Source organism: Centrocercus urophasianus, unplaced genomic scaffold (assembly GCF_019232065.1).
Source record: "Centrocercus urophasianus isolate 14NV4802_14NV808 unplaced genomic scaffold, USGS_Curo_1.0 seq_1302, whole genome shotgun sequence".
NCBI lineage: Eukaryota > Metazoa > Chordata > Aves > Galliformes > Phasianidae > Centrocercus > Centrocercus urophasianus.
The window spans coordinates 114-26,119 of NW_024884479.1; the positions used below are offsets into that span (position 1 = coordinate 114).

Sequence of the window (26,006 nt, forward strand, 5' to 3'; positions counted from 1 at the left end):
TGTGTGTGTTTGGTGGCCCTGCTAGGCAGGGGGGTTGGAACTACATGATCCTTGAGGTCCCTTCCAACCCGGGTGATTCTGTGATTCTGTGATTCCTGTACATCTGCTTCACTTACTGTATTCTGTAGTGTGGGGTGGGGTCGGGCAAAAAGGACTCACCTTAGGCACGTCACTTCTTATCACTGTTGTCGCCTGGGTGGTGCGGTAACTATACTGTGGGCACAGCTCAAATGAATCAGATAAAGCCACAGCCTGAGAGCTGGGCTCACATTTCCTTGCAGGGGTACTACCCCCACCTTAGGAACTTGAGTTTCATGTTTTAGTGAAGATCAAAGCTGCTCTCTGATGTGCACAACCCTCTTATTTTTGTAACCGAATCTTCTCATTCTATGTCTTCACAGATGATGTTTGTGGGAGTACAGGCAGTCAAGATGCTAAAGATACAGGGTCATATATAATTCCACAGTACTGCTCCCATAGTGTCTTTGTTATGAAGCTAGTGGCCAGATGTGTGGATATGTGTAGTTACTGATAGCACTGACAAGGAACAGCACAGATGATCACAGAATGGCCTGGGTTGGAATGGACCTCAAGGATCATGTGTGTCTAGTTTACCTACCACACGCAGGGCCACAATGATCTGGGCCGTGATCTGTGCACTGGAATCTGTGATGATTGAGAGCCTGTGTAAGGAGACCAGTGTGTATTGTACCTTCTCCGTTACTTTTTTTTTTGTCTTTTCCTACAGTAGTTGCCCTTCCTACAGTTTTCTGTTCTGCTGTTTCCTACCCCATTAAAACTTCACCATTTTAAAAAATGAAAAATATAAAACCAGTACTCCTCTTCATTTGGATACCTCTGTTACTACAAAACATGGCAGATGTGCCTTGAAGGATGTACCCCTGTCAGTTGTCTTTGAACTGTTCGCTGGTTGAAACTCGGAGCCTTCCTTCTTTTGCCAAGCTTCTTCCTGTGTGTCACTGTTGTTCTCTGTGGTTGACTTCCCTACTGTCCCCACATACAAACATATGGAGGACTTAAAGGTATCCACAGTGTTTATTTGTTGTTAGTTAGTTAGTTAGTTTGTTTGTTGAAGTACACCTTAAAAAGTCTCAGCCATCAGTTCTCTTCCTTTCTAATAACCTTTTCCTTTTCCATTTACTTTCTGTCGCTGTAACTGTCATTGCTGTGCAAAAGAAGGGCTCCAGCATCCTCCCAGCACCACATGTATCAGACTTTTGGGCATTAGGAGTGACTTGTGGCTGAACGCACTGTTCAATACTGCCTTCTCCAAAGAGAGCAAATCCTGTAGTACCTAAGCTACCGGGCTTTGGGCTGTGGCTTTATTCCATAGGCAGGAAGAAAGAGGCAGGAGCTGATGAGATAAGCTACCTTTTAGAGTGCATACGTGCAAAACCGGTGGCGCCACAACCGGTGTGCTTATGTTACCATGATCTGCAGGTGGTGGTATCTCTTGTTGTAGATCAGGAGAAGTTTTGGATTTTGAGGGGGGTGCTGAAAGATGAGTTTTTGATTTCCAGCATGTCTCTCTTGCAGATGCAGGGAAGGAGCTCTATTCTGTCAAGAAATCCAGAGTACGAGGGGACTTCAGCCAACATCATGTTACATTAATCTCTTGTCATCCACCTGGATCCAAAGCACAGTGTTCTGGTGGAAAGTACTTAGACTAATTTGTCTTCAGAGTCCGGGTTTCTCTTTGCCAATAGGGCAGTGTAGGGGTTCTACTTCTAGAAACATTTGCCTGGTCTTTCTGCCTTGTCTTATCACTAGTGCTAATGTTTGAGGTGTGTTATAAAACCTTTTTAGCACTGTGATTTTAAGTAACTCATTCAAAACGTGTCATGTCATGCAGAAACTTTGTGCACTTTGCTAAGCGCTTTCTGGCACATGTGGAAGGGTGCAGGGTGAAGCTGTTGTGTCTTGAAGATGTGACAGTGTTGTATGGTTTCCAGAACTGAAAAAACAATACAAAGCCCAGCTTTTGGCAAGCGACTTGAGTGTCGTTCTACACAAATTCTTAAAACCACTCTGTCGGTTGGCTTAGCCAACTAATGAACAACTTCTGTACGTTGCGGTTGTTTTACAGTAAGTATCTGGGGCTTTGCAGATCTTGTATTGTTTGCAAGAATGCACAACAGAGGCCATTCAGATATTATGCTTTCCAAAAGGTGAAAACAATTGCTGTTACAAGTGCAAACTGTTTTTGGGGGCATGAAGTGCCTGGCTTGTTGTGCTGCTTCTCCTCTCAAGTGGTAAGCTGGAGACGAAACTTATTTTGGATACAGTTGACGTATATTTATCTTCTTTTTAAACAAAATAAATTACTCTATGAAAAGCTATGGTTAAATCCAAGGAGGAAATTTCTATTACAGAAGTGGATTTTCCTTTTCCCCCGTGCCTCGTGATGCTGAAACTTAGAATGTTTCACGGAGATGCAATTGCTTTTCTCCAGTGTTGTCCGTCTCTTCCAATACTGAGTTTCTTATGCAGCAGAGTGGCCAAGGCTGGCTGGGAAGGATGTTGTACTTCTTTGGGGTCGTGAAGAAAATGGTTGCCTGGCTGAGATGAAGCTCTCAATGTTGTGTTCTAAGTATGGTTGATAGAAACAGTAGTATCTAGCTAGTGTGAAGTGCTACAGGGATGTTACTTCCATTAAGGTAGAAGTGCTCTTTCAGTGCTGGTTGTATAGAAATATGTCTATGGGCCATGTAGTGTAAGCTTGTGAGAAATGTGTTAAACTTAGTACCAGCTCCTTTAACTTCTAAGTGTTGCTGGAAAAGGAACTTATCAGTTATTTAAAAAGGGAGTGTCTGTATAATCTTCCATAGTCAACTGAATGTTTTTTTTTGGGTGGAACTGTTCATGTCAGTTCCCTGTTACTGTGTTGGCCTTGAGCAGAGTTAGATGCGGAAAGTCATCTGATGGCTAGAAAAAGAGGAATGCAGCAAACCTCTGCTAAGGGCTTTGTGTGGGAGCTGCCAATTTTTTCTCTACTTGTGCTGTTCTCTTCTGAATACAGTACAACTGAACAAATAGGCTGTCTGTGATCTGCGTTTGCCATTTCTGAAAGAAATGAAAGCTCTCTCTCTTAAAACCTGTCCCTAAAGGAAGTGCTTCTCTTCTAGGTATACTGCAGCATCCAGATGGGACTGTTCTGAAGCAGCTGCAGCCCCCACCTCGAGGTCCCAGAGAGCAGGAGTTCTACAACAAGGTGAGGGTCCACCTGGTTGAGGTGGCTGTTCTTCATGTTGAGTCTATTTTGTTGCTGCTGTTGTAGAAGTGTAATCTGAATATCTGAATGGTACATCACTGACAGTCTTGTCACAGTGTCTATGCTGTCTAGAACTTTGTCCTTTCAATCTATATCCCTGTGCTTATTTGCTCATGGGACATCAGAGTTTTCATAATATCCGAGACTTGATTAAAAAGCCTCGTGTGATCTTCATCTGTGAATAAGGAGTTGTGTGTGGGATCCCATTGTTTTCTTTCTCATGTTGCTGACTGTCTTGGATTTGGTTGCATCTAAAATCTAGTCTTTTACCTGCCCATCCAGGCTGGTTTTATTGCTTTAAGTATTGCCTGTTCACCATGTTAAAACCCAGTTCCTTTAAAATGTCAATAAAAAGAGCAATTCTCCAACTGCTTCAACTTCAGTTTGTTGTATTTTCCTTGTGAACCAAGTCTGTTGCTCATCTCCACTTGGCTTTATCAGTAACTTGGATAGCACACACCAGGAAAGCTGTTGCTGGTTATGTTACTTGCAGGTGAACTGTTTTTACGGTCTTGTTTCCTTACCAGCCATCTGCCCATTGCAGTTTATCATGTTTTTTTATTATTATCTTGATATGTCATCCCTTTTTACATGTACAAATAACTGCAGAAATCTTCATGCAAGATGAAAGAGGAGCCTTGAGACTCTCTTTTTGTTCTGTGGTTTGTTTTTTTTTGTTTTTTTTTTGTTTTTTTTTTTGTTTTTTTTGGAAGGTTATTGATGTAAGCTACTGAAGATGTTATGTGTTTTGTGGAAATATCTCACATAAAACTGGCTGAGCTACATACTGTAAGCTAACGGTGTGTTTGCATAGTAGTGTTACTTGATAATTCCCAAGATAGGACTGTTAGACAAAACAGCAGCTCTTGAGTTAGTAAGGAGCTCAGCGGGAGCCAGTTACGCCTAGAAGTAAATATTTCTCTGAGGTTTCCTGGTGACTCTCATTTAGGTCAGGTTGAGAATCATACAATCCAGGTTGAATGGCAACTCTTGAGTAGAAGAAGAAAGCTTAAACAGATGCCTCTGAGTGCCAGGATGGTTACTAATCTGTGGAATCCTCAAGTACTATTGCTATCTAAAGCCAGAGAGCAAGAGCAGTAAGCTTGACCATGACTTAGATGTTAACCTCTCTCAGCACAAGCTTTGTTGCTTGCCTGTTGCTTAGATCAAGTGACAAGCTGTGAGCAAGACCCTTGACAAAAACTTGAAGTAAGGGTGCCGTTGTTACTAGAGCCTGTTGTAGGGGAAGGAATCGGGTCTTAATGCTACTGAGAGTTTCTCTTCTGGAGCCTTGCTGTGTCACTTCTGACACTGAATGTTTTTTGTTTGTGAGCCATCTGGAAAAGGGGCAATTCTTGAGGAATGATGGGGAGAGGAAAGGCTGTGTGCACGATTGCTTGTGCAAGGACTAGGATGCCATTCTGTGGGAGAAGGAAAGGAGAGAAAATACTTATGTGCTGTATAGGTGAAAGTACAGGAGAAAGATCTTGGGGATTTCCAGCTCCTCAATGATTAATTGCTTTCATGTTTGCTCTCAGGCTAGAACCACATGGTGCCAAGTGTAGATACCTGAGCACTCCATATATTTCTAACGAGATGAGGATTACTGCAGGTTGTGGGTTTCAGTGTAAGGTATGCAGTCTTGCATTCAGCTTGTGTTGATACAATAGTTTATTGCTGCTGAGAGGGAAAGGCTTTTCCTCCTGTTTAGCCATTTATCTTACGCTGTGCTGGTGCTTTCCAGGTGTGGATGAATACTTGTTGACTTGTTGAAAGTTTTCTGTCAGTTAAGCTTATAAGCAGTAAGAACAGCAGCAGGACTGCCCCATTTTGGTGACTTAGCTCACTGCACTTCTGGTCTGTTAGAAGACTTGATTACCCTGGGATAGGCTAATGAGCCTCCAGAGAATGGGGGAAGGAAAATTTTACCACTCTTTGAGACAAGGAGTTGTTTACAAGGCAGTCAGGTAGAGAAGGTAATGAGAAGCAGTGCAGAAATGAAACAAGAGCGCTTCTAGATAAACTTACGTTGAGGTTATCTTCTGGAAGCAGGTGGAATAGAAATAGTATCAAGTTGGAGGGCAAAATCTTTCTAGATTGTTTAAAGCCTGCTGGGGTGGGGGAGTTGATGTGTTCTGTGAGGGCAGAGTGGAGTAGGTCTGAAAGTTGTTCCTCAGGTCTTCTCTGCTGGAGCCTTCATTAGTTGTATCTATTGCACCATGAGGTGTGTGAACCAAAAGAGTCCCAGACTGTCACTTCACCAGGACTAGACGGCGAGTCTGTTGATAACATCACACCAGAAAGTTCCCTCTGACTGTATGCAGGTTAATCATGCTATCTTTTCACTTCAGCACCTATGGCTTCATAGGCGCATTTAACTATTTTCTCTGTACTGATGTGATCAGTTACCTGGGCCAGAAAGAAGCCCTTCTTCACTTGTAGGTAAAGCAAACCACCTCATCTGGAGCCATTGGGAACCGTTGCAGTTCATGTAGCAAGATGATGCTGCCTGCATCAGCAAAACACCAGGAGTTTGTTCCTGTTGGGCACGTGAGGGATATTGTCTTCTGAGCACAGAGCGGAGTGCTAGCCGGTACAGCCCAGCAGAATGAGCTCCCTGCAGTGTTGTGTGCTTGAGCTGCGGGAAACTTCAGCAAAACGCTGTGGTGCAGAATGCTAATAGTGATCTGAATCTATGATGCTTATGGCAGCCTGCTCAGAAGTGGATGGCATTGGAAGAATCTGTCTCTGTCAGAGTGGAAAACTGGAGAATCTCTAATAATCCCTACTCAGACTGCCATTAGTTTATCCTCCTGTTTCCCTGATGTTTTCAGTTCGGCAGTTAAAAAAAAGATGAGGGAGGAGGAAAAAAAAAAAAAAAAAAAAAAAAAAGAGAGAAAAATGTAAATACTGTTCTTCTTCCTTAGAAGGTTATTTGATCAAATATACCAAATTTTTCCTCTATTAGAGGAATGCAGACATTCTCTACTGATGCGGAAATCACAGAATCGTAGAATGATTACATTTGGAAGGGACTCTGAAAGGCCATCGGGTCCAACTCCCTGCAGTGAACAGGTACACCCACAGCTCCATCAGGAGCTCAGAGCCTCATCCAGCCTGATCCCGCTGCAGGGACACCACTTCTCTGGGCAGCCTGTATCAATGCTTTGCCACCCTTATAATAAAAAAAAATGTAATTAATTCTGTGTTGTGAGGTAGGGGAAAAATAGACTATAACAAGTTTATCATCATGAGTTGCTCTTGTGATAAAATGAGAGTAAAAAGCTGTTTGTAGCTATTGCTAATAATTTGATAAATATAGTAAGCTTAATTTATCATTGGAGCTTTATTTTCCAGTAGTAATGGCCACTTTGTATTGAATTCTGTAAATATCAATAATTATCATTAAGATTAATAACATCTGTTTTTGCTCCTGCAAACTCCCTTCCTGTACCTGAGGGTGTGAACTTAGTATGCTGCATAGCCACTAAGTGTTTTAGCAAGTCTTCTAGTACCATTACCTGGTTAAAGAATTGATTGAATTTATTTTTTTTTAAGCCTTGAATAGCCACCAAATACTTTGTTTTCTGTAGACACGAGCAAGAAGTAATTGTAAGAGAGTGGTTGCAGTTTTTTTGAGGAGTGTCTGCACCGATGATGGGTTGTTTCCGTCTAATGTAGACTGCTTGCTGAGGAGGTGTAGGCAGAGGTGCTGCAAAGGACTGCTTTTATAGGAGTTTTGGGAGGCTGCAGCACACAGATGTGGAGGCAGAAACACAGTGGTGCTTGAAAATTCATCCTAATAGATGATGTAGTGGTGACCTGTTTCCAGGAAAGAAAGTGAATTGCTGCAAGGCACCGTGTGATCGTGCTGGCTGCCTACACGTGCGTACCTGGGAATCCATAAAGCAGGCTGCTTCTCAGTCTATTTCAGTATTTTAATTCAGCCTGCTTTATGCCAGTGCATGTGTACGTGCTGAAACAGTCTGATTTAATTCAGCAGTGTTAGCAGAGGGAAGGGAAGAAGCCTGTTGAACCTCTGACTGCGTCCCTTCAGGCAGGTGAGTTGGGATCTGTGAACCAAGCGTGCTTGGGAAAGGTCAACACAGTCTCTGGGTGAGGTGAAATCTTTGTGCTCTGCTCGGAACACAGCTCTTGTTTCAAAGTGCCAGGCTGTACCCAAGAGCACTGTGTGCTAACATAACTATCCTCTACTATTTAAGAGCTATCATGTTCAGGAGAGGGTTTTTATTCATTTGTCACATCAAGAATGTAGCTCTGCAGAATCCGCTGTCCCGTTGGTGCCGTGAAGAGGGGGAGGAAGCTGGAATGTCGTGCTTTAAATAGGGCAGCTGCTTCTGTAGGCCCACAAGGATAGATCTTGGACAGCAAATATTTAAAGCTGAGGAAGAGAATTTACAGTTGTTGAAGCTAGCTTCCCAGCTACGCTTTCCTAGAAGCTCTGTGTTTAGCAGTATGAGATGGAGAGCTTCTCTTCTTGCATGCAACAGGACAAAGGAAGGTTGCTGGGCGATTTGAAGTGAGAGCTCCTTCAGTTCTGATTTCTGACATTGGCTTCATTTGGCCATAGACCTCTGTTAGCATGTGTACCTGCTTTGAACGTGGTGTACTGAAGTTTTAAAGGTTGGTAACTGACTAGCTAATAAACAAGGGTTTTATAGTCAACGGATCAATAAATGTGCCCATAAACTTTTATTTGAAGTGCCCTTTTGCTCTCCTACAGTAACTGCATGATGCTTGGGGTTCAAGAAGTATACCTTCCTCCCCTTGTTCTGCTTTTTGAAAACTGTCCTATCTGATAAAGTTCTTGCAGCTTGGACAACTTCCAACAGTTAACGTTCTTTTTCCTCTTTGCTAGCAGATGCATGTCAGAATTGTCATAGCTGGTGCTTGTGATGTTGCCACATAATGGCTCCATATAACATTACCTACATTACATATGTTTCCAAGGCTGTGGTAAGGCAAGTCCTACCCTAATTCTCACATGCTGTTGTCCCAGAGGTGACGTCTGTGATTTTGGGGGATTGGAGTAAAAGGCAGGCTGGGCTCTCCTTTTCCCAGCTCCGATCCGGTCGCCTCTTTACCTCTACCTGGTAAAGAGTACTGGGAACTGAGAGCTGATTGACCCCATGTAGAGCGGGGAAAAGGTAATTGCAGCGGTTATCTGGCCCTTCTGGAGAACAGATCTTCATCCCATTGCTAGTTCAAGACTCTCCTAACTGCTCTGGCAGTTGTCTGGAAGTTCAGAGTTCAAGCCCTGCTGTCATATAATGTGAATGCAAGGAAGCATTTACCACTGTAGATAATAGAAATTGTTTTTCACTCTTGTTACATGTCTTGAAAACAAAGCCAGGATGTAAGAGACGCAAATAACTCCAACATGTAACAGAAGTTTATGTTAGAGTCGGGCGCTTGAAAGCTAGGAAGTCATGGTTTCATGGTTGCCTGCACAATTGTTATTGTGAACTTTTGTTGGGTGCATTATAGTGTAACTTTCAATAGGGTGATGACCTGTCTTTGTGTGCTCTTTCCTCTAAAGAACTTAGTAACTCATTTTTACAGCCTAGACACAAGGAAGAATTGATACTGTTTGTGCAGCTTTTTTGTTTCCCTTGTAACTGTTAGTCTGAGTTTGTGAGCAGAGGATAATGCGTGAGTGTTAGAGAATTAGCGAGTGCCTGAATATTCCTCATGCTCCTGTGGTTACAGAGAAGGAGAAGCAGGAATTTTGCCCGTTCGGGCCACCATCAATAATCTTATCCTTATTTAATTCTCAATAACCTGATAGAGCTCTTCATTGCAGCTTGATGCTTTGTTGTTTTTTTTTTTTTTTTTCTTTTTCCTTTTTCATTGCCTAATTTTAATTAGCATTCACGCAGCTTCAGGCAGTGCAGAAGACTTCTAGCAACTTCCCTCCCCCTCCATGGCATGAAGTCAAGCCAGCAGCCTGAAAGATGTGTTTTGGCCTGGAAGCTTTTGCACAGAGTTGCAAGAACTGACTCATAATGCTCAGCCTTCTTCCAGCCTATCTAGCACAAATCACGATAAGGCAGCCTGTGTTCTGTAAACTGTTCTCTGCTAGTGACAGAAGATGACGGGGATCGGGGAGGGAAACTATGCCTTGCTTCAGGATGAATTACCCTGTTTTGTAAACTCAGCTAACTGGTTTTATAGTCTTGATTCAGATGATAACTCTTGACTGAAAAAGGAGTGGGTGATGGCTGTAGTGCAGCTATTGTGTACTAAAATATCCTTATCCTTGATCGAGTCTCCAGCTAAGGTTCTGGTTGCAAGTTCTGTATGGACAAAGCTTCAAGAAGCAGCATGCACAGTTCTCTTAATGTTGCATTTGAGCGACACAGTGCCTTGCTCAAACCTTTCATTATTGCATTTAGAGCTGAAGCTCAGTATCCTGAGCTTTATCCTTGGCCTCATTTGGGTCTTCTGTGTCTTTTGAAGAGGTGATTTGTAATACTGGAGTATTACAAATTAGCTACTTGCAAGTATAGTGGACATGTTCTGATCCACTCCCTTTCTGCCTTTGGCATCATCTCCAGCTGTGAAGCTGTCCTGGAGGCATTCTGTTTTGTTGGGAATATAAGCAAATTTAGGTTTCCCAGCCAGTGTGTGAAACTGACCTGACTGTGTCCATCTCTTCTGCACTTGAAACCATGAGCCTAGGCAGTGGCATTGTAGTAAGAGGAAGGACATGCAGTACTCTTGACCTAATGAGAAGGAAATGACTTTTTGACCAAATTATGAACTACCTGCCACTTGTATTTGTTTGTTTTCTAAATAACAACAAATAAAGGAGAACAAAGGATGAGCACAGAGAGTCTGCTGAGTTCCTCCCACTATCTTATGAGCTCTCAGATTTTTTGTATTTCAGATCACTCATAGCCTCCTATACTAAGACAGTAAGAATTACTAAGCGTGACAGACTTTTGTGAGTCTTGGACCCTGAAGCAAAAACAAGTCCGGGAGGGACATGCTCTGCAGTAGAAAATGAACCCAGGAGAGTCTGCTGAGCATCTGTTCTTTGTACTCCTTGGTACATTGTGTGTCACGCAACAATCTACAATTCCCTTTAATAAATCTAGGAAAGACTCATAAGGGGAGACAGTAAGAGGCCATTATTGCAATTTGATGCTAGCAAGGCACTACTGGGTGGAGTTAGTAACAGACCAAGTAGTCTGCAGTCCATGCAGCGTGAGCAAGCAGGAAAGTAAGTCCTGTTCTCTCATCAACATGATTTTAAGGGAGATTTCTGCAGAGAGTAGATAATGCTGGAAATGAAGCAACAAAGTATGGTTTTAATGTGCATATCCACAGGATATTAAATTGGGTTAAGTTGCAGTATGATGTTCTTGCTGTGCTAGAGGGCTGTGCAAGCAGGAACTTTTTCAGACTTAATGAAATATTTCAGAGAAGTTTCAATTCATTTATGATGAACAGAGCCCTTCTTCTTGAAGACAGAGCAAAGTGAATTACTTGGCTCACCATGTACCTGGATTTTGTTTTCCCTCTGCCTTACTGTAACAGACTATGCTGGAAGGCTTGCTGGGGTTTTTAAATGCTGTTATTACTGGTTTTTTTTTGGTTTTATCTCCCCCTTCCTGTTGTGTTCTGTCCCAGGTGCAGCGCTGCTTCTTTCCTTTCTTGCCAGTGGTGAGCAGGGGTTTGTTTGAAGGCTGGGGAAGCAGCTGATGAGCTCATCCAGCAGATGGGTGAAAGGAGCACGTGGGCTGGTTCTGTAACTTCCAGTTTCGCATAGGGCAGAAGTGTGTGGGACTCCAAATGCTGCTATAGGGATGGGATGAAAATGATTCTGGGGTTGTGGCAGCCCAGGCCTGATTTGGTTTAAACCACTGTGAAGCTTCACCTTCAGGGCAGTGCTAGTGTAAGCTCTTTGCAAGGGCTGCCTCTTGCAGTGTTAGAGAAATCCGACTTATGACTGTCAGGACTTGTCTTCCCTTTCTGTCTCTTTGAAATGCAAAATTAAATTTTGCCTATGTAACTGCTCCGGGGTTCCTCCCACCCCTAGTTATCTGTCACTACCTAGCGTGGCTGTTCAGCTATGATCAGACTGCTTTTCAGAAACAAAGGGTGATGCTTGGTAGTGTTCACAGAAAGCAGGGCAGTGATGCTGGCTTTTTTTCCTTTTAGTCCTGTTCTATCATTTTACTTTTGTTTCAGTACTCCCAGTGATAAACTCATTAAGTAGTTGGATTTACTCCAAAAAAAATCTCGGAGCAAAGCCTCTCGCTACCATCGTTTCAGCTTGGCTTTGCACCTAGCAGCATTTAGATGCCTTAAGGTCTTGGTTTCTCGCCAGGTCGGTATCTTCCCTTAATACACAAAGCAGTAATCATGTTGTGCTGCTTCATGTGTTGCAGTAACAGAGCTGTAATAGCTGTAAAGATAGATGAGAAACTGCTTGTACCAGCCTCCTTCAAAGGAAGTCTGAATTAGCTGAGGGACTGACTGGCCTTAAGATTTGCTGGATTTCTCTGGCTGCTGGTGGCTTGAGTTGCTGCAGTGAGTAACTCCAGAACAGCATCACTACAGTGCTGTTGGGCAAATAGTAAATGTTGAGTAGGACTTTGGAATCATAGAATGGTTTGGGTTGGAAGGGACCTTTAAGATCGTGTAGTTCCAACCCCCTGCTATAGGCAGGGACACCTCCCTCTAGACCAGGTTGCTCACGCTCCATCCAGCCTGGCCTTGAGTGCTTCGAGGAAGAGGGCATTCACAGCCTCATGGGCAGCCTGTTCCAGTGTCTCACCACCCTCACGTAAAGGATTTCTTCTTAATATCTAGTCTAAATCTACTCTCTTCCAGATTAAAACCATTTCCCTTCATCATGTTGCTACATGCCCTTGTAAAAGTCCCTCCCCAGAGGGAGAAGTATTTAGTGTGTTAGATTTGAAACTTCCTTATCAGATTATCAGCTAGGCAATGTTTGTTGTTGTTGTTTTTTAATTTCAGCTTCTGGTGGGGAGTGCCACGTGTGAATTCTGTTCCAGTCTCTGTTGTATATGAACTGGTTTTGGAGTAGTGAACTTCATATGCATTTTGCTACGTATTTTTGAACTATATTCAATGTGAGAGTCTTTTGACCTACTTAGAAAGCTTACCAGATGTTCATGATGTTAATGCAAATACAACCATCTCTACTTTTCTGGATATCTTCTTTAAGAGCGTGAAATAAAGCCAAAAGCTGCATTTGGTTACAGTGCTTGAGAAATTGAGTACCATGTCCTGAAAGAAGAATTATCTCTGACTTCAGAGAGCTCTCTAGTTCGTTGACTGCAACTCCTCCTCAAGAGACATTGAACTTAACATCTAGTTGTGTTAAGGAGTTTTGAACTTGAGAGGGCAGAGGGAAGCTCAGCTCTGTTGCAAGAGGTCTGTGAGGAAACACAACCTCTAATTTTGCAGTTCTCATTGCAAAGGTCCTGATGCCCACTGCCCAGTTCTGTGCTCAGTTGGTGGCTTGCAGCAGATGCAAAGAGTATGGGGGGGGTAAAGTAAATAATTTAATCTTGCTTTGTTGTTAATCTTTTATTGCCTGGGAATCTTGGCAACAATATGCAGGTTTGCTGTCTGGTGAAGAGGGAAGTAACCTTTCTTGCCTTGCCTCTGTGAGAAGTGCTCACTGGAAAGAAAAGGGGACCAGGCAGTCTGTTTGCACCCAGTTCACCTCCCGTCGTTTGGAGCACCTTGTTGCATGTGGCATCCACTGCTGTTTGTCTTGGCTCTGCTGTGGGGTTTGTTCAGCTTTGCCATTGAGTCTGACTGGTGCCTGTCAGCTTCTGCTGCCTGCTGAAGGTTTGAAGCTCTGCTGCAGCCTCAGAAACTGGTCAGGGTTTGCTTCATTTCTTGTGAAGATTATTCTGTGCCCAAGGCTGCACATCTTGCTAGGGTCAGCCTAGTTTTGACTATGTAAAACATGTGGAGGTGGATAAAATATGACTAATTCTTTTTTGGCATTGCTAGAAAATGGCCAGCTTGACAAACATCACCAAATAAATATATTTTGGGGGAGATTTCAAAGCTCATTTTCATAGCCTTCATTTTGTGGAAGTTAAGGTGGCTGACTGCTGTCTGTAACTCTTTTCTTTTTTTCCTTGAATGTGAGGAGAAGAATGTAATTGTTGTGGGTGTACACTGTTCTTATTTGCAAATTCATTTGCGTGGTCAGATTGTAGAAATTTAAATATGTCTTGGTTTGTTTTATGTCCTGATTTTCTTTCTTCAGGCATCTTCTGTGAATAATTATAATATAATGTATAGGACAGCCCTATTTTGAATAGTAAAATAAGCAAGTCACTATAATAGCATGTAGCGTAACAGCATTTGTAAATGCTTTACTTTTGGTATTCTGGTATCAGAATTTTTGAACATAAACAGAGCTGGCTCAGATCCAGTGGTAGTGAAGGAAAGAAATCCTGCAGACACAAGTCCAAGTGTGGTGCTGCTACTTTGAAGAAGTGGGAGCTTTGAGTTGTGAAGCCATGCAGTTAAGGATTGCTCAATTAACAGTTGCTGTTTCAACCTCAATTTTCTGGCCCTCGTGCTCGCCTGGTATAACTGGGTGATGCAGGAGTCCGAAGGGAAATGCTGTGTGCACTCAGGTAATTAAAGTTAGTGTTCTAATGCGTACACATAGGGAGACAGAATTAAGGCTGCACTATCATCTGTAAGTCTTACACTTGCTAATTTGAGCACGTGACTCATTAACTCCTTTTGCTCTGCTGTCTGGGAGCCCTCAAAAACTGCTTGTGAAGCTGAGCTGTGTGTGCACCCTGGGGCTCTGCAGGCAGCAGCACTGCTGCCTCTGGGGCAGCTGGTGGCAGAGAGCAAGAAGAAAAGGTGCTGTGTCACACTGATATGCCTGCTTTCACTTCATGGTTTCTGTTCAAATGGCTTGAAAATAAATGCACATTTAAAAATAAATCTTTTCTAAATCAACTCTTTTACGGTCTAAAGCAAACTGCGCTGAAACTGAGTTTCTGTCATGGTGGTGTCTTTCTGCCTGGGCACTTGGAGCCAGATCTGTACAGTCAAAAGGCGTTTCCTGTTGGAATTTCAACATTGGTTCTGCCCTCCCTCAGCCAGTTGTGTGATTAGCAGACTTTGCAAAACAAAGAAGAGCCGATGTCGTGCTGCTGTGTTAAGTAAGGAAAAGAACATTCGCATTCTCCCAAGCAGCCCCTGTTTGCATTAAAAAGCAGATGAATCTGTTGGATCAAATTTACCAAAACAGAATGTACTTTGGATTAAAAGTTAAGGGATGGTGAATTTGCCTCGGAATTAAAACATTCTGAGTGGCTGGAAATTATGACTTCATGGTGTCTATTGGACTATTGAACACCATGGAACGTATCTGGGGCACGTTCTTGCTATGAGCTGGCTGCAGCAATTTGTAATGGTCATGTTGTGAGCCCTCCAAATGTCAGCATCCTGTTTACTTGCTTTTTAGCCCAGAGGCGATTACGTTTTATGTCTCCAGTTTGTGCTATTGAAAGAATGTAGCCTGTGTAGGAGGGATACCTACCCTGGCTGAGCTGACACTGAAGAGTTGTGCAGTTCTGGATCTGCTGGATGAAGATATTATGTGCAGTAAAGCAACAAATAGCATATGTTTATCAGTGTATGCTCAAGAAACCGGCGTTCTTACGTTCAGAAAACAGCAGCTGCTTTTCTAGTAACGTTGGAGTAGTGCTGATATAAACAAGTACAGTGGTTCACTTCTAAAGGTTGTCCTGGGGTGGGTGATAGCCTTTCTTCTCCAACAAGTTTCTCAGCTCTGCCAGCAGCAATACCTTCTGGGGTCTGGGATGCATGATTCTTTTCTTGTGTAGTCATAAATCCACTTACGTTTGTCATTCTGAATGACATGTGAATGTACAGCTTGCTGCTGGGTTGGGTGCAGGGAGCAGAAATGCCCGTTGTTGCTGTCTGAGGCCCTTTCTCATCAGCAGAAGTTCTTTTCTCCTGCACAAGATCATTCTTGAAAGGCCTGTTTTCCTTGCTTTTGCCCATGCTAAATGACTTGCTCTGATCTTTATTAGCTGAGTGCTTATTCCTGTTTGACATGTAAATATATTACGGGCTGAGATTGAGGTCTATATTAAGGTCAAATAAGTGATTTGTGTATGTTATGTCAAACTTATAAAGAGAGTTTATTACTGCTTCCGGGGGCAAGATAACTTCTTGAGAGACTGAGGTTATGTACTTCATTCTGTTATGCCGAAGTGATGATACCGAAGGAATAATTACTGTTTTCCTTCTTTAAAAATGTTTGATATCAGTGTATTAAGGATGGTCTATTTAGAAGATAGCAGCTTTTTCCTCTGTTCGACCTTGACTTTGGGCAGTTACACCCAGTTGTCTGGCAGTCTTTATCGTATCCTACTGCTTGAAGTGCCCAGGAGCATACTATTAGTTGTTTGTTCAGTCTTTAGTAACTGAACCCTGCTGTTGGGGAGAGAATTAAAAAGTAATTCGGAGAAGGAGTCTTTCCTCTTTCTTGTCCTGTCCTAAATCTATGTGCAGTTTCCCTGTCAGGACTGTGCCTTGGTGGTATCTAAATTCACCTCGGAGAAGAGCATTAGTGCTGGGTGCAGTGCAATCTCCATCAGCTGGCTGAGCTGCTGCCACACTGAGCTCCTGCAGTGGGCAGAAGTGGGGCTTGCCATGTTGTCTGAAAATAAGCACGGCACGAAGTTGCTTTTGTGCTCTGTGCTGGGAGTCCTGACCCAGAAATGGGATCAGTGTGGCTGTTGTGAAAGGTGGTATTGGCTGGGGCTGTGCCTCGCCATCTGTCTGGGGCTGTTCTCCTTCAACTCAATTGTTTTCTTCCTTTGCCTCTTCAAGATGGTAAGAGCGAGGTATGCTGTGATCTCCCGGGGAGAACACTGTCTTCTGCTGGCAGCACCTGACACTTATCAAAGGTGTGTTGTGTCACTGAGGGGAAGCAGCAGTGCTGAGCTCAGAGGCAAGCAAAGTTTTCTGCCTTAATGTACAGGAATATCAGCATACCAGCTTGTGTTAACCCACAGCCTGTGCGCTTGAGATAGCGCCTGTCAGAGGGTGTGGTGATAGTGTGCCTGTGCTCTGTGTCATAATGTGTGTGTTGGTGTGCTTTGGAGGTTCTGCCTGCTCTTTAGGTTCTCTGAGATGGGCCTGACACCAGGAGGCAGTCACAGAATCACGGAATCACCAGGGTTGGAAAAGACCTACAAGATCATCCAGTGCAACCATCCACCCATCACCGATAGTTCTCACTAAACCATATCCCTCAACACAACATCCAGTCTTTTCTTGAACACCCCCAGGGTCGGTGACTCCACCACCTCCCTGGGCAGTCCATTCCAGTGCCTGACCACCCTTTCTGAAAAATAATATTTCTTAACATCCATCCGAAATCTCCCCTGGCACAGCTTGAAGCCATTCCCTCCGGTTCTATCACCAGTTACATGAGAGAAGAGGCCAACCCCCAGCTCACTACAGCCTCCCTTTAGGTAATTATGGAGAGCAATAAGGTCTCCCCTGGGCCTCCAGTCCAAGCATTGGGTGCTGTTGGATGATTCAGTGTAAGTCAGTGTACGTGTGGTTGTGCCAGCCCGGTCACTGCGCGGTGCTGGTGGTCTGGCAGCACCCCAAGTCGGGCTGGTCACTGGGCCAGCAGAGCTTGTAGGCATGCTGAGTGCAGCACCTTGTGTTTGTAGCGTGGTGCTGGTTGGAGTTGGCCCTGCCTGAGGTTTCTGTGCTGAAAACTAAATTTAGCATTAACCTGCATTGCCTAATTTTAGCGTATTGCTGCTGTGTGAGGCTCCGCCTGGAGTTACGCTGCAGCAGTGCTGGTGGCTGGGGCTGTGTGGGATAAAACGGTGACAGGAGCACAGCTCTGGGGCTTTCCTGCCCCCTGAAGTGTCAAAATGCAAACCCTTAGATTTCTAATATTGATATGTGCACTGCTTCTGTCACCCGGTATTCCCCCACCATGACTAACTTCTGGTTGTGAAGCAGTGAGCTGAGCCAATGCTGCAGCGCTCTGTTCAGGCGCTTGGTTTTGCATTGCTTCTGACTTTACAGCACGTTCTAACCACACTTCCAGTGGTTAGAACTACCCTTCACCATTGAATGCTGAAGTGGGAGCAGAACTGGGGGCTGCTGTGTGCAACTGCTGCAGGGTGGGACGCCAGTCTGATAGCATCAGAGCAGAGGGAGCAGCACAGGGATTTCTCCTACGTGCCATAATAATATTGCAGCCTGCACTTGTATGGGTACAGATCTGTTCATCTGGAAACCACATTAGTCAGAACTGCTCTGGGCTATCTCCAGTATCTGTTACCTGACCTTCTGTGGGGTAAAAATAATGTCTAGGGAAGGAGTTTGAAACCCTCCAAACAACAGCACTGAGAGCTGGTGGAAGTAATTCTGTAACAGTGTCCAGAGCTGCATTTGAATGGTGACGAAACAGTTCTTTCAGGAAGGCAGCTGCTAAGCCCACAGTATTCTTGTTTTTCCTACAGTAATTGTAAACAAGTAAATAAGTAGAAAGTTAAGCAAATGAAAACAAGCATGTTGGAGTTTTTCTTAGAGTTGATGTATCTTGTCCACTTAAAAAACTGAAAGAAAGGATTCTGCTTGCTTATCTCAGACTGATAACTCTCATCTTGTTTGTTTTTTAAAGGCAAAAGAGAAACCCTAAAAGTTTGGAAAACAAAGGCTGTAAGAAATGGTAATTCTGGGACAACAGGAAGTATAAAATGAACGTTATAAACTCATTATCTGCCCCCCCCTTCTCTAATTTATTTCAGGTTTATGACTCTGACTGTTGCGACAGCGTTCTTCTGGAGCTGCGGGAGTATCTGCCAAAATACTTCGGTGTCTGGTCACCACCTACTGCACCAAATGGTACTGTTCTAATTTTATCTGTTAATCTAAACCTCCTGGAAAAATCCTCTGGAGCCTGATTTTTGGCAGTTACAAGCTCTGTAGGCTTCTCTCCTTCCGACGCTGCGTTCCAGTTTGCAGTCCTCTGGCTGGATTTGGTCTTTGGGATCATTCCACTTTGCAGTCCTCTGGCTGGATTTGGTGTTTGGGATCATCCCTGTGGGCCAAGAGTGATGGGGCCTGGCTGTTCACATGGCACGTTTCCTAATTAGCTGAACCTGCTGCTGTAGCCCCAGAGCTGCTGCTTTGGTCTGGACCATGCTGGAGGGGTGGGCTGGGTGCCTGTTTGTGTCTGATAAACTGACTCTAGGAAGAAAAGGGATGGTCTAAAGCAAGGCATTCAAACTGGGATCTGATGCTGCATCTCATAAGGCATCTCCCATTGCCTTGCCATATAACAGAAAAACATTTTTTTCGGTAGGTTCATTGTTTAAGAGTGCTTCTGGTCATGCTGTTTTACTGCTTGGAGTGGAACAAAGTCCTGGTATCTGGTATTCTTCAAGGAAAGATGGATATTCTCAATGTGCATTTAAAATAGCAACATTTTTTTTCTACTGTTCTTTCTTACTCACACTGGGAAAGTGGAGCTTCAGGAACATACAGAAATAAAAGATGCCAGCAAGTCTATTTAAATGCAAACACACCAAAATTAGAAGCTGTGCTCCTTTACAGTATAACTCTATCTTCTTTTGCATATGCTGTCCCTGATAGACTTGTTATCCAAAGACAGCAGTAAGTTGGCATCGAAAGGCACTGTCTGAACTCTGCAAAAAGAAGTGCAGTGAGGACTGTGGTAGCACCTAACGTGTTCTTGGCTCAAATTTGCCTTCACACTTTCATATTTGGCATGAACTCAAATAGCCTTACCAGAGCTATCTTTTTCCTGCCCTCCTAATTTTATATGTGTTGTGGAGGTCACTTAGTGTTCCCTCCAAGTTGCAAATTGCATTTTGTTACTCACAGTATGATCTTAAAATATTAAGTGTGGTCTAGCTGAGATATGGCAATTCAACACATCCCTAGTTTACACAGGGAATCATAGAATCATTAAGGTTGAAAAAGACCTCTAAGATCATCTAGTCCAACCATCTATCTATCACCACCAGGATGAACTAGCACTGTGCGCCGTGGGGCCAGGCATCCCTGGAGGTGTTCAAGGCCAGGTTGGATGGGGCCCTGGGAAGCCTGGTCTGGTATTAAATGGAGAGGTTGGTGGCCCTGCCTGTGGCAGAGGGGTTGGAGATTCGTAATCCTTGAAGTCCCTTCCAACTCTGGCCCTTCTGTGATTCTGTGAAGCAGGAGCTGCTGTGGGTTAGGTGGATTTATTTTCCTAGAGTGACATTTAGGTGGAAATGTGAGGAAGCTGTGCTATGAAATGTAGGTGGGTGGATGGAATTGCCATCTGAATGGGATTAAGTGCAAATCAGAAACTAGGAAGGGTGACCTCAACCCTTCATGAGATTCAGTTAGGGTTTGCTGACTGGCACAGAGCAAGAGCACATACCCAAATATGCAGGAGGGTTCTGCTGCTTATTTTACTTCTGCTGAACTTCAGTCCTCTCTGCAGAAAAGGTGGAGTGATTCAAACACTTGTGAAAGCACTGTGCTGTTACAGAGGGACTATGTAGCTGGTGCTTCTGCATGGGAGCCAGTGAGAGATGTATGATTGATGTATGATGATGTATGACTGTCTTTCCTGAAGTGAATCTAAAATTGAAGAGAGGCAATTGGATTTCAACTTTGGGTTTTGTGGCATTGTCGGCGTCTGGAATTTATTTATCAACAACTGGAAGAGTTGAGAAGTTGTTTTAAATATATGTAGGAGCATGTTATGCTGCTTGTATCTCCTGCTGAGAGTTCTGTCATTGCTGTGTACTTGTTGCTCCTGTGTATTCTTTGTAAGCAGCTTCTTGTGGCTCATTGAGTGCTGGGCTACAGTTTCTGTTGCCAAAGCTGAGAACAGGGTAGATAAATAGCAAGCAACATCAAACTTTTCTTTTCTCTCGTTGCTGAGAGCAGCTAAAGCTTTTTCCTGCTTATTCATATATTTTGAGAGATGTCTTGTGAATTATGAAACGAAGGCAGATGCCTGGAGTTATTTTCTCACTTCTGACTCCAGCAATGGCTGAATGCTCCTGCACGTACGTACTGACGTCTGCAGTGCTTCGTGCCATGCATACTTTGTGAATTCTGGTGGTCTTTTGCTTCATCTCCTTTGGGGCTGTAATAAATTATGTAAATAATATGTCAGACCACATCTTCCTGCCTCTCTGCACTGCAAAATTAGGAAGAGGGGAAGAGAAGCTCTGAGGAATGATTTGTTTAAATGCCTTGAAATATATCTTCAGGATTTTTTCCCAAAGCCTAGATCCTTATTATGAATTCTTTTTTCTGCTGAGGATTTTAACTTATTTTTGATAGCTTGAAACTTAATTCATTGGTACAAAGCACATCTGCATCAGAGATTTTTATCCACTTGTGCAAGTAGAATGTTATTTTTCTTGGTGAATACATGATTCTCAGAAGCACTTTAGGGCTGGTAGCATTCTACATAATTATATAAAAGAACTGAAGTGCATGAAAAACAGGCTGTTTTCTTTTTAACAAGTGAGGAAGAGGAGCTCTCTGGTTATCTCTACTCAGCTGCATGCTTGCTGTAGACCTTGGGGAAGATAACTTGGCCTTAAGTTCTTGAAGAGCAGGTGAGCAATGAGCTTCCTTTACAAGAGGTGAAGCAACAGTACCCGTGTGTATCTGAATCTGTCCTTATTTTAGCTCAGCCTTAGTATACTCCACAAGGTACTGTAGGGCTGTATCCAAAGCTGTGGTGTACCACAGTCTTGTAGATTTAGGGTTAGTTGACTGTAGATACCGAATGCAATGCAAAATAGAGCCCTTCCCACAAGACAGAAAGCTTTTTAAGCATGGGGGTGTGCACTGAGCAGATGGAGCTGAATCCTAACTGAGCTAGCAGCTAGCTAAAGATGAACCCTTGAATTATAATTCCAGCATATGTGTGAGAGAGGAGTCATTTCTGAATAATACGCAGGCTTTTCCAAGTAATCAGTATTTCCCAGGGTTAGTGTTAGCTCCAAAGTTATTTTAGTGCTTAATTTTTTAAAAATAGTCGTTATGTTTTTAGCAGCTCTTAGGGGGATACTCTAGCTTAACAGCCCTGAAATGGAAGGAGGAATAAAAAGTTAAATATCTTGAGAGATGCTGAATTTTGGTGCAGTGTGCTTAAAAAGAAGAATTTGGGCAAGTGGAGCTGATGACAAACTCCCGTGAGATTTTCCGTGTGCCTTTGGTGAAAGGAGCTCAATGGAAACACGTTTTGCAGGACTTTGTATACACAGACTTCAGGATTGATGAAACAGCATGGAGATAACCTGTGTCGTTTGTGGTAACCTACACTTCTTATAGTTTGATAAGTTTGAGTCTGGAGCAGCTCCCAGTGTAACGTCTGGAGTCAGAACAGAAGGGCTGCAGGCAGTTTGAGGTGTTCTTGTATCCCCTGCCCGTATCCCCTGCCCCTATCCCATGCCCTATCTCTGGCTCTGTGCTTTGGAGAGCTAAGTTCTGAGAACCTTGCATTTCATTTTGTTGCTGTTTCCTGAATTGATTTAGAGTGTTGGCACAGGTGTATTGGATCCAGTAATGCAAGTAATAAGCAAAAAGGGCAGGTGTGAAGGATGATGCTTACATAAGTACAGTTCAAGTTGTAATAATGAAGAGGTGAGAGGTTGTATGAATTCCTGCATTTCAGCAGTGGTTCTCATAAGCCTGAAAAAAGCACTGATGCTATCTGGCTGAATATGACCTGCACATTAAAACTTGGAATAGAAGAATTGTCCAGGTGATACAGTGCACTCCCTGGCAGGGAGAGTATTGGTCTCCTGGCTCCTTAGGAGCATCTAATGAGCAAATGTGTTTGTTTGTGGCCTGTGGCTACTGCAAGTTAAACCTGAGTTGTTTTGGCCTCTGTATCCCTGTGGTTACAGTTAACAGACCTGTTACATGGGTGAGCTGGTCAGTAACTAAGCTATTTGCTGTGGATATACATTGATTCTGTAGCCCTAAGGACGTGGAAAAGTAATGTAAGTCCAGGCAGTGAGTTAGTACAAGGCTGGGTTTTTACAATAGTATATTGATTTAACCGAGTTTTTTGAGCATGGTTATACATTTAAAAACATGCTTAGTCCCATTTATAGACAGAGAAGTATCTAGGGATTAAATGGAATCTATTTCTCAGATTGATGCTTGTGTGCTTTGGGGAATTTGATCGTTTCATCATCATGATAATGGTGTAAAAATTGAAGCTCTAAATAGAACTTATTAAAGTAATAAACGCCAATTTCATTCATTATCCTTAAGAAGGAGCTTCTGCCTACTGAGTGGGAATGGAACGTTGTTGGTTCCCTTTTTCTGGACTCCATCTTGTTTGTTACCTATCTGTACAGCTGTGAAATCAAAGCACTTTGTCCCTCTTTACTCTTTACATTTTAACAGCGGAGTTTCTGGCTTTCTTGTGTGATCCCATTTTAGATTATTCTAAAGGAATGGAGAAGAAGACAGTGTTCATGTGCATTCAGATCTCATTAATGCAGAAAACCCCCAACAACAATAACAAAAAGCTTATGGGATAGGCAGCACTGAAAAGAAAAATGGATGTTTCCGTAAAGTTTGTGGATGATAAAAGCTGGCTTTCAGAAGCTGATATGAAGAAGGAGAAGGGCATTGATGCTTTGTCTTCTCTTAGCACATGGGGTGCCCTGGCAATGGCTGGAGACCCATGCAAGCTTTCTGCCTGCAAATTGAATGCAGTCTCTGGAGGAATTGGCTTTCCTGCTGTGCTTTGATAATCAGTGACATAAATCATGTTGGAAAACCTCTTACCCATGTTGGAGAAAAACATAAACCTGTTTGACCAGGTCTTCAGCACTGATTTAAGTCTTCAGGTGCTCCCAGGGATTGGGGGTTTTTGATTCTGCCTCCGCTCCCCCCCCAGGGCCTGGGGAAATGGTTTAGAGGCAGCTAGGGTGTGAGGAGCATTCTCCTCAATAGGTGTGCTCTGAGGGGGGAGGAAAGAAGAAAAATGAGCGCATTTCTGCCTTTCCGGAGAGGCACTGTGGAACGTTGGTTCTTTTTAAAATGACAAACAAAAAAATCAGGCAACCAGGGGGTTGAATTCTAGCCTTCTCACACATAAAAAGAGATCACCATCTCTACTGCAGAGACTGTTTGTATGTGCTTGTTAATGTGATTTAAAATATGCTAATGGCTTAATAAAAGGTACTCATGAGTTTCATCCGGGCAGTAATTTGAATTTGAGTGCTAGGCTAGCACACTTAAATTACATGATATTTTCTGAACCAGAAGGCATTTAGGATTTAATGCTAACAGTATGTGGCTGCCAGCGGCCGTGGCTTAGGCTGTGTTCGGAGGCAAGCCCTGACATCACACGAGTCCTTTGACTGTTCTCCCTGCTGCACAGAAACTCAGCAGAAACTATTTTGCTGCTTCTTTTGCTTTGACCCACCGCTAACCCAGGTTTTGTTTTTCCAACAGATACGTATCTGAAACTGGAAGACGTGACCCGTAAATTTAATAAGCCGTGCATAATGGATGTAAAAATAGGGCAGAAAAGTTATGATCCATATGCTTCAGCAGAGAAGATCCAGCAGCAGGTCAGCAAGTACCCGCTGATGGAAGAGATTGGCTTCCTGGTACTCGGCATGAGGGTGAGAACTTGCTTTGGTTTCAAATTCAGCTTGTGCTCTGGCCTGTTGTCCAATACCAGATACAGCAGCTAGTTTACCTGGCAAGTGACAATATCTGGAGTTCTGTGTAGATAAAGTGTTATCTGAGTGTGTTGGTGGGAGCGACATCAAACGTCCTGTGAAGTATGTTTGAAAACACTGCTCTCCGTTGTTGTAAATAGCTGCTTACATTCTGCACAGAGCAAAGCTTTGCATCCAAAGAAAATACCTTGGACGCAAGCAACAAATGTCAGCATGAGGTTACTGGGAGATGGTTGAGGACCCTTAGAGGCCCACAGTAACTCTGTTACATTTCCTCGTGTTTTACATGTGAAGAATGATGAAGATTCAGTGTTTGTGTCTTGGCTGCTCTAAAGCTTAAACATAAAAGTTGTACAAAATGTTTTTGAGTTGGTAACACAGATGTGTTAATGTCAGTAATTAATTTCTGATGCAGTGCATTTGAAGTATTTTTTTTCTGCCTCAACTGACACAGGATAACTTTGGTTTTGACATTGAAACTAGATGACCATTATGGTCCTTTTCAACCCAGGCCGTTCTGTGATTCTGTGACACGAGGTTTGTTGCTGTTCTCACATAGATGCAGCCAGGGCTTCTCGAGCTCTGCACCAGCAAACAGAAATGGCTGAAGTCTTAGATAAGGCTCTGCATCGCTCAGATAGCAACAGCACCTAGATTGCACCATTGTCTGAAATAATTCTAATATCTCTGTAATGTTTTTCAGTTAATTGCCTAGGCTCCCAGCCGTAACTCTGTCTTGAGATAAGCTTTTACAGCTATAAATTATAGTGGTCATGAGTAGTAATTATGTAAGCCTGTGAGAGAGAACGTGGGAGTCAAGTAAAAAACCAGTCCAACAGTTTAGATTGAGAGGAAAGGCTGAAGATTACAGCTTTGGATTTGGCTTATATCATTACATAACCTTCCTTATCACATCTGTACAGCAGCGTACTTCACGTTCCCTGTGTCTTCACATAAAATAAATGCTTGCATCTATGTTATTTGTGCTTGTAACTGTTGTTTGCAACGTGCTCATTTATTGGTAAGTCTGTCCTGTTGCAGCAAATTCATCTGATTCTCTTATTAAAACCCTCTTTATGATGATGATTTTCCCATGCACTGCAGTTTTCCATCCGGTATTTAACTAGATGAGATTTGTCATGTGAATTTAGAACCAAATTATGTGCTGAAGTCAGTTTCCAGAAAGATTTCAGAAGCTTCCTCCTCCCCTCACACAGCACTTAGCAAAGCGCGTGCTGACAAACAAGGGCTTTTCTTTGCTTAGCTTGCCTCCTTCTGGTTGTGGGGTGCTCTCTGCCTGCTTGCTTTCCTTTTGCAAGATTCAGGCTATAATGTGAAAACCTTCCTGTCCAGGTGCTGTCTGCCCATCACAGTGTATGTGCTAGGTAAGGGATGCTGGTGTTTGCTGGACAGAATGTGGTGTAGCACAATCCAGAATGTAGAGATCTTAGTTGTAGTCTCTTCATTATTTTGAATATATGGGGTTACTTGTTATATTTCTATTTCAGAAAAGCTATAAAGTGAGAGAGCCAGCAAAAATAAAATATAGAAAAGAAATGCAGTTATCTTCGTTTTTTAATGTGTGAGTCATAAAAACTGTCGTGAAGAAAGATACAAGCAAAAATGTGTTAGTTTTTTGTTGTAATAAACACCATGTGGGGAAACAAGCCAAGTGCAGGTTGAGAAAGACCAAAAAGAATCTTCCTTGCTAGTTAATTACCAGGATTGCTTGACAAACTGCCTATACAGGCTAACAACTAACAGGTAGAAAAAATTAACATGGTAACGTGCTGGATTCCAGTTGTGCTTATGCAGGAAACTCAGTTAAGTGCTTGTAGGCACATGGAGGAGCCCATGTGCTGCCCTCTTCTCTACTGGTGAGGATGTTCAGGGTCACGCAGGAGTTTTCTTGAAGGTGTTGCTTG

At 43.1% G+C, this 26,006-nt stretch overlaps 1 protein-coding gene across 2 annotated transcripts in view; it reads left to right on the plus strand.

Annotated features, from left to right (window-relative positions):
* The first annotated feature begins 2,057 nt into the window (after positions 1-2,057).
* IPMK (inositol polyphosphate multikinase) overlaps positions 2,058-26,006 on the plus strand; it is a 29,515-nt gene continuing 5,566 nt past the window's right edge. For both annotated transcript variants that reach the window (XR_006167867.1, XM_042812926.1), the window contains exons 1-4: positions 2,058-2,106; positions 3,147-3,232; positions 18,145-18,241; positions 23,849-24,021. Coding sequence is in view for 1 of the 2 variants with exons in the window: in XM_042812926.1 (XP_042668860.1) it covers positions 2,073-2,106; positions 3,147-3,232; positions 18,145-18,241; positions 23,849-24,021 (390 nt within the window). In the remaining variant the exon portion in view is untranslated. The remainder of the gene's footprint in view (positions 2,107-3,146; positions 3,233-18,144; positions 18,242-23,848; positions 24,022-26,006) is intronic.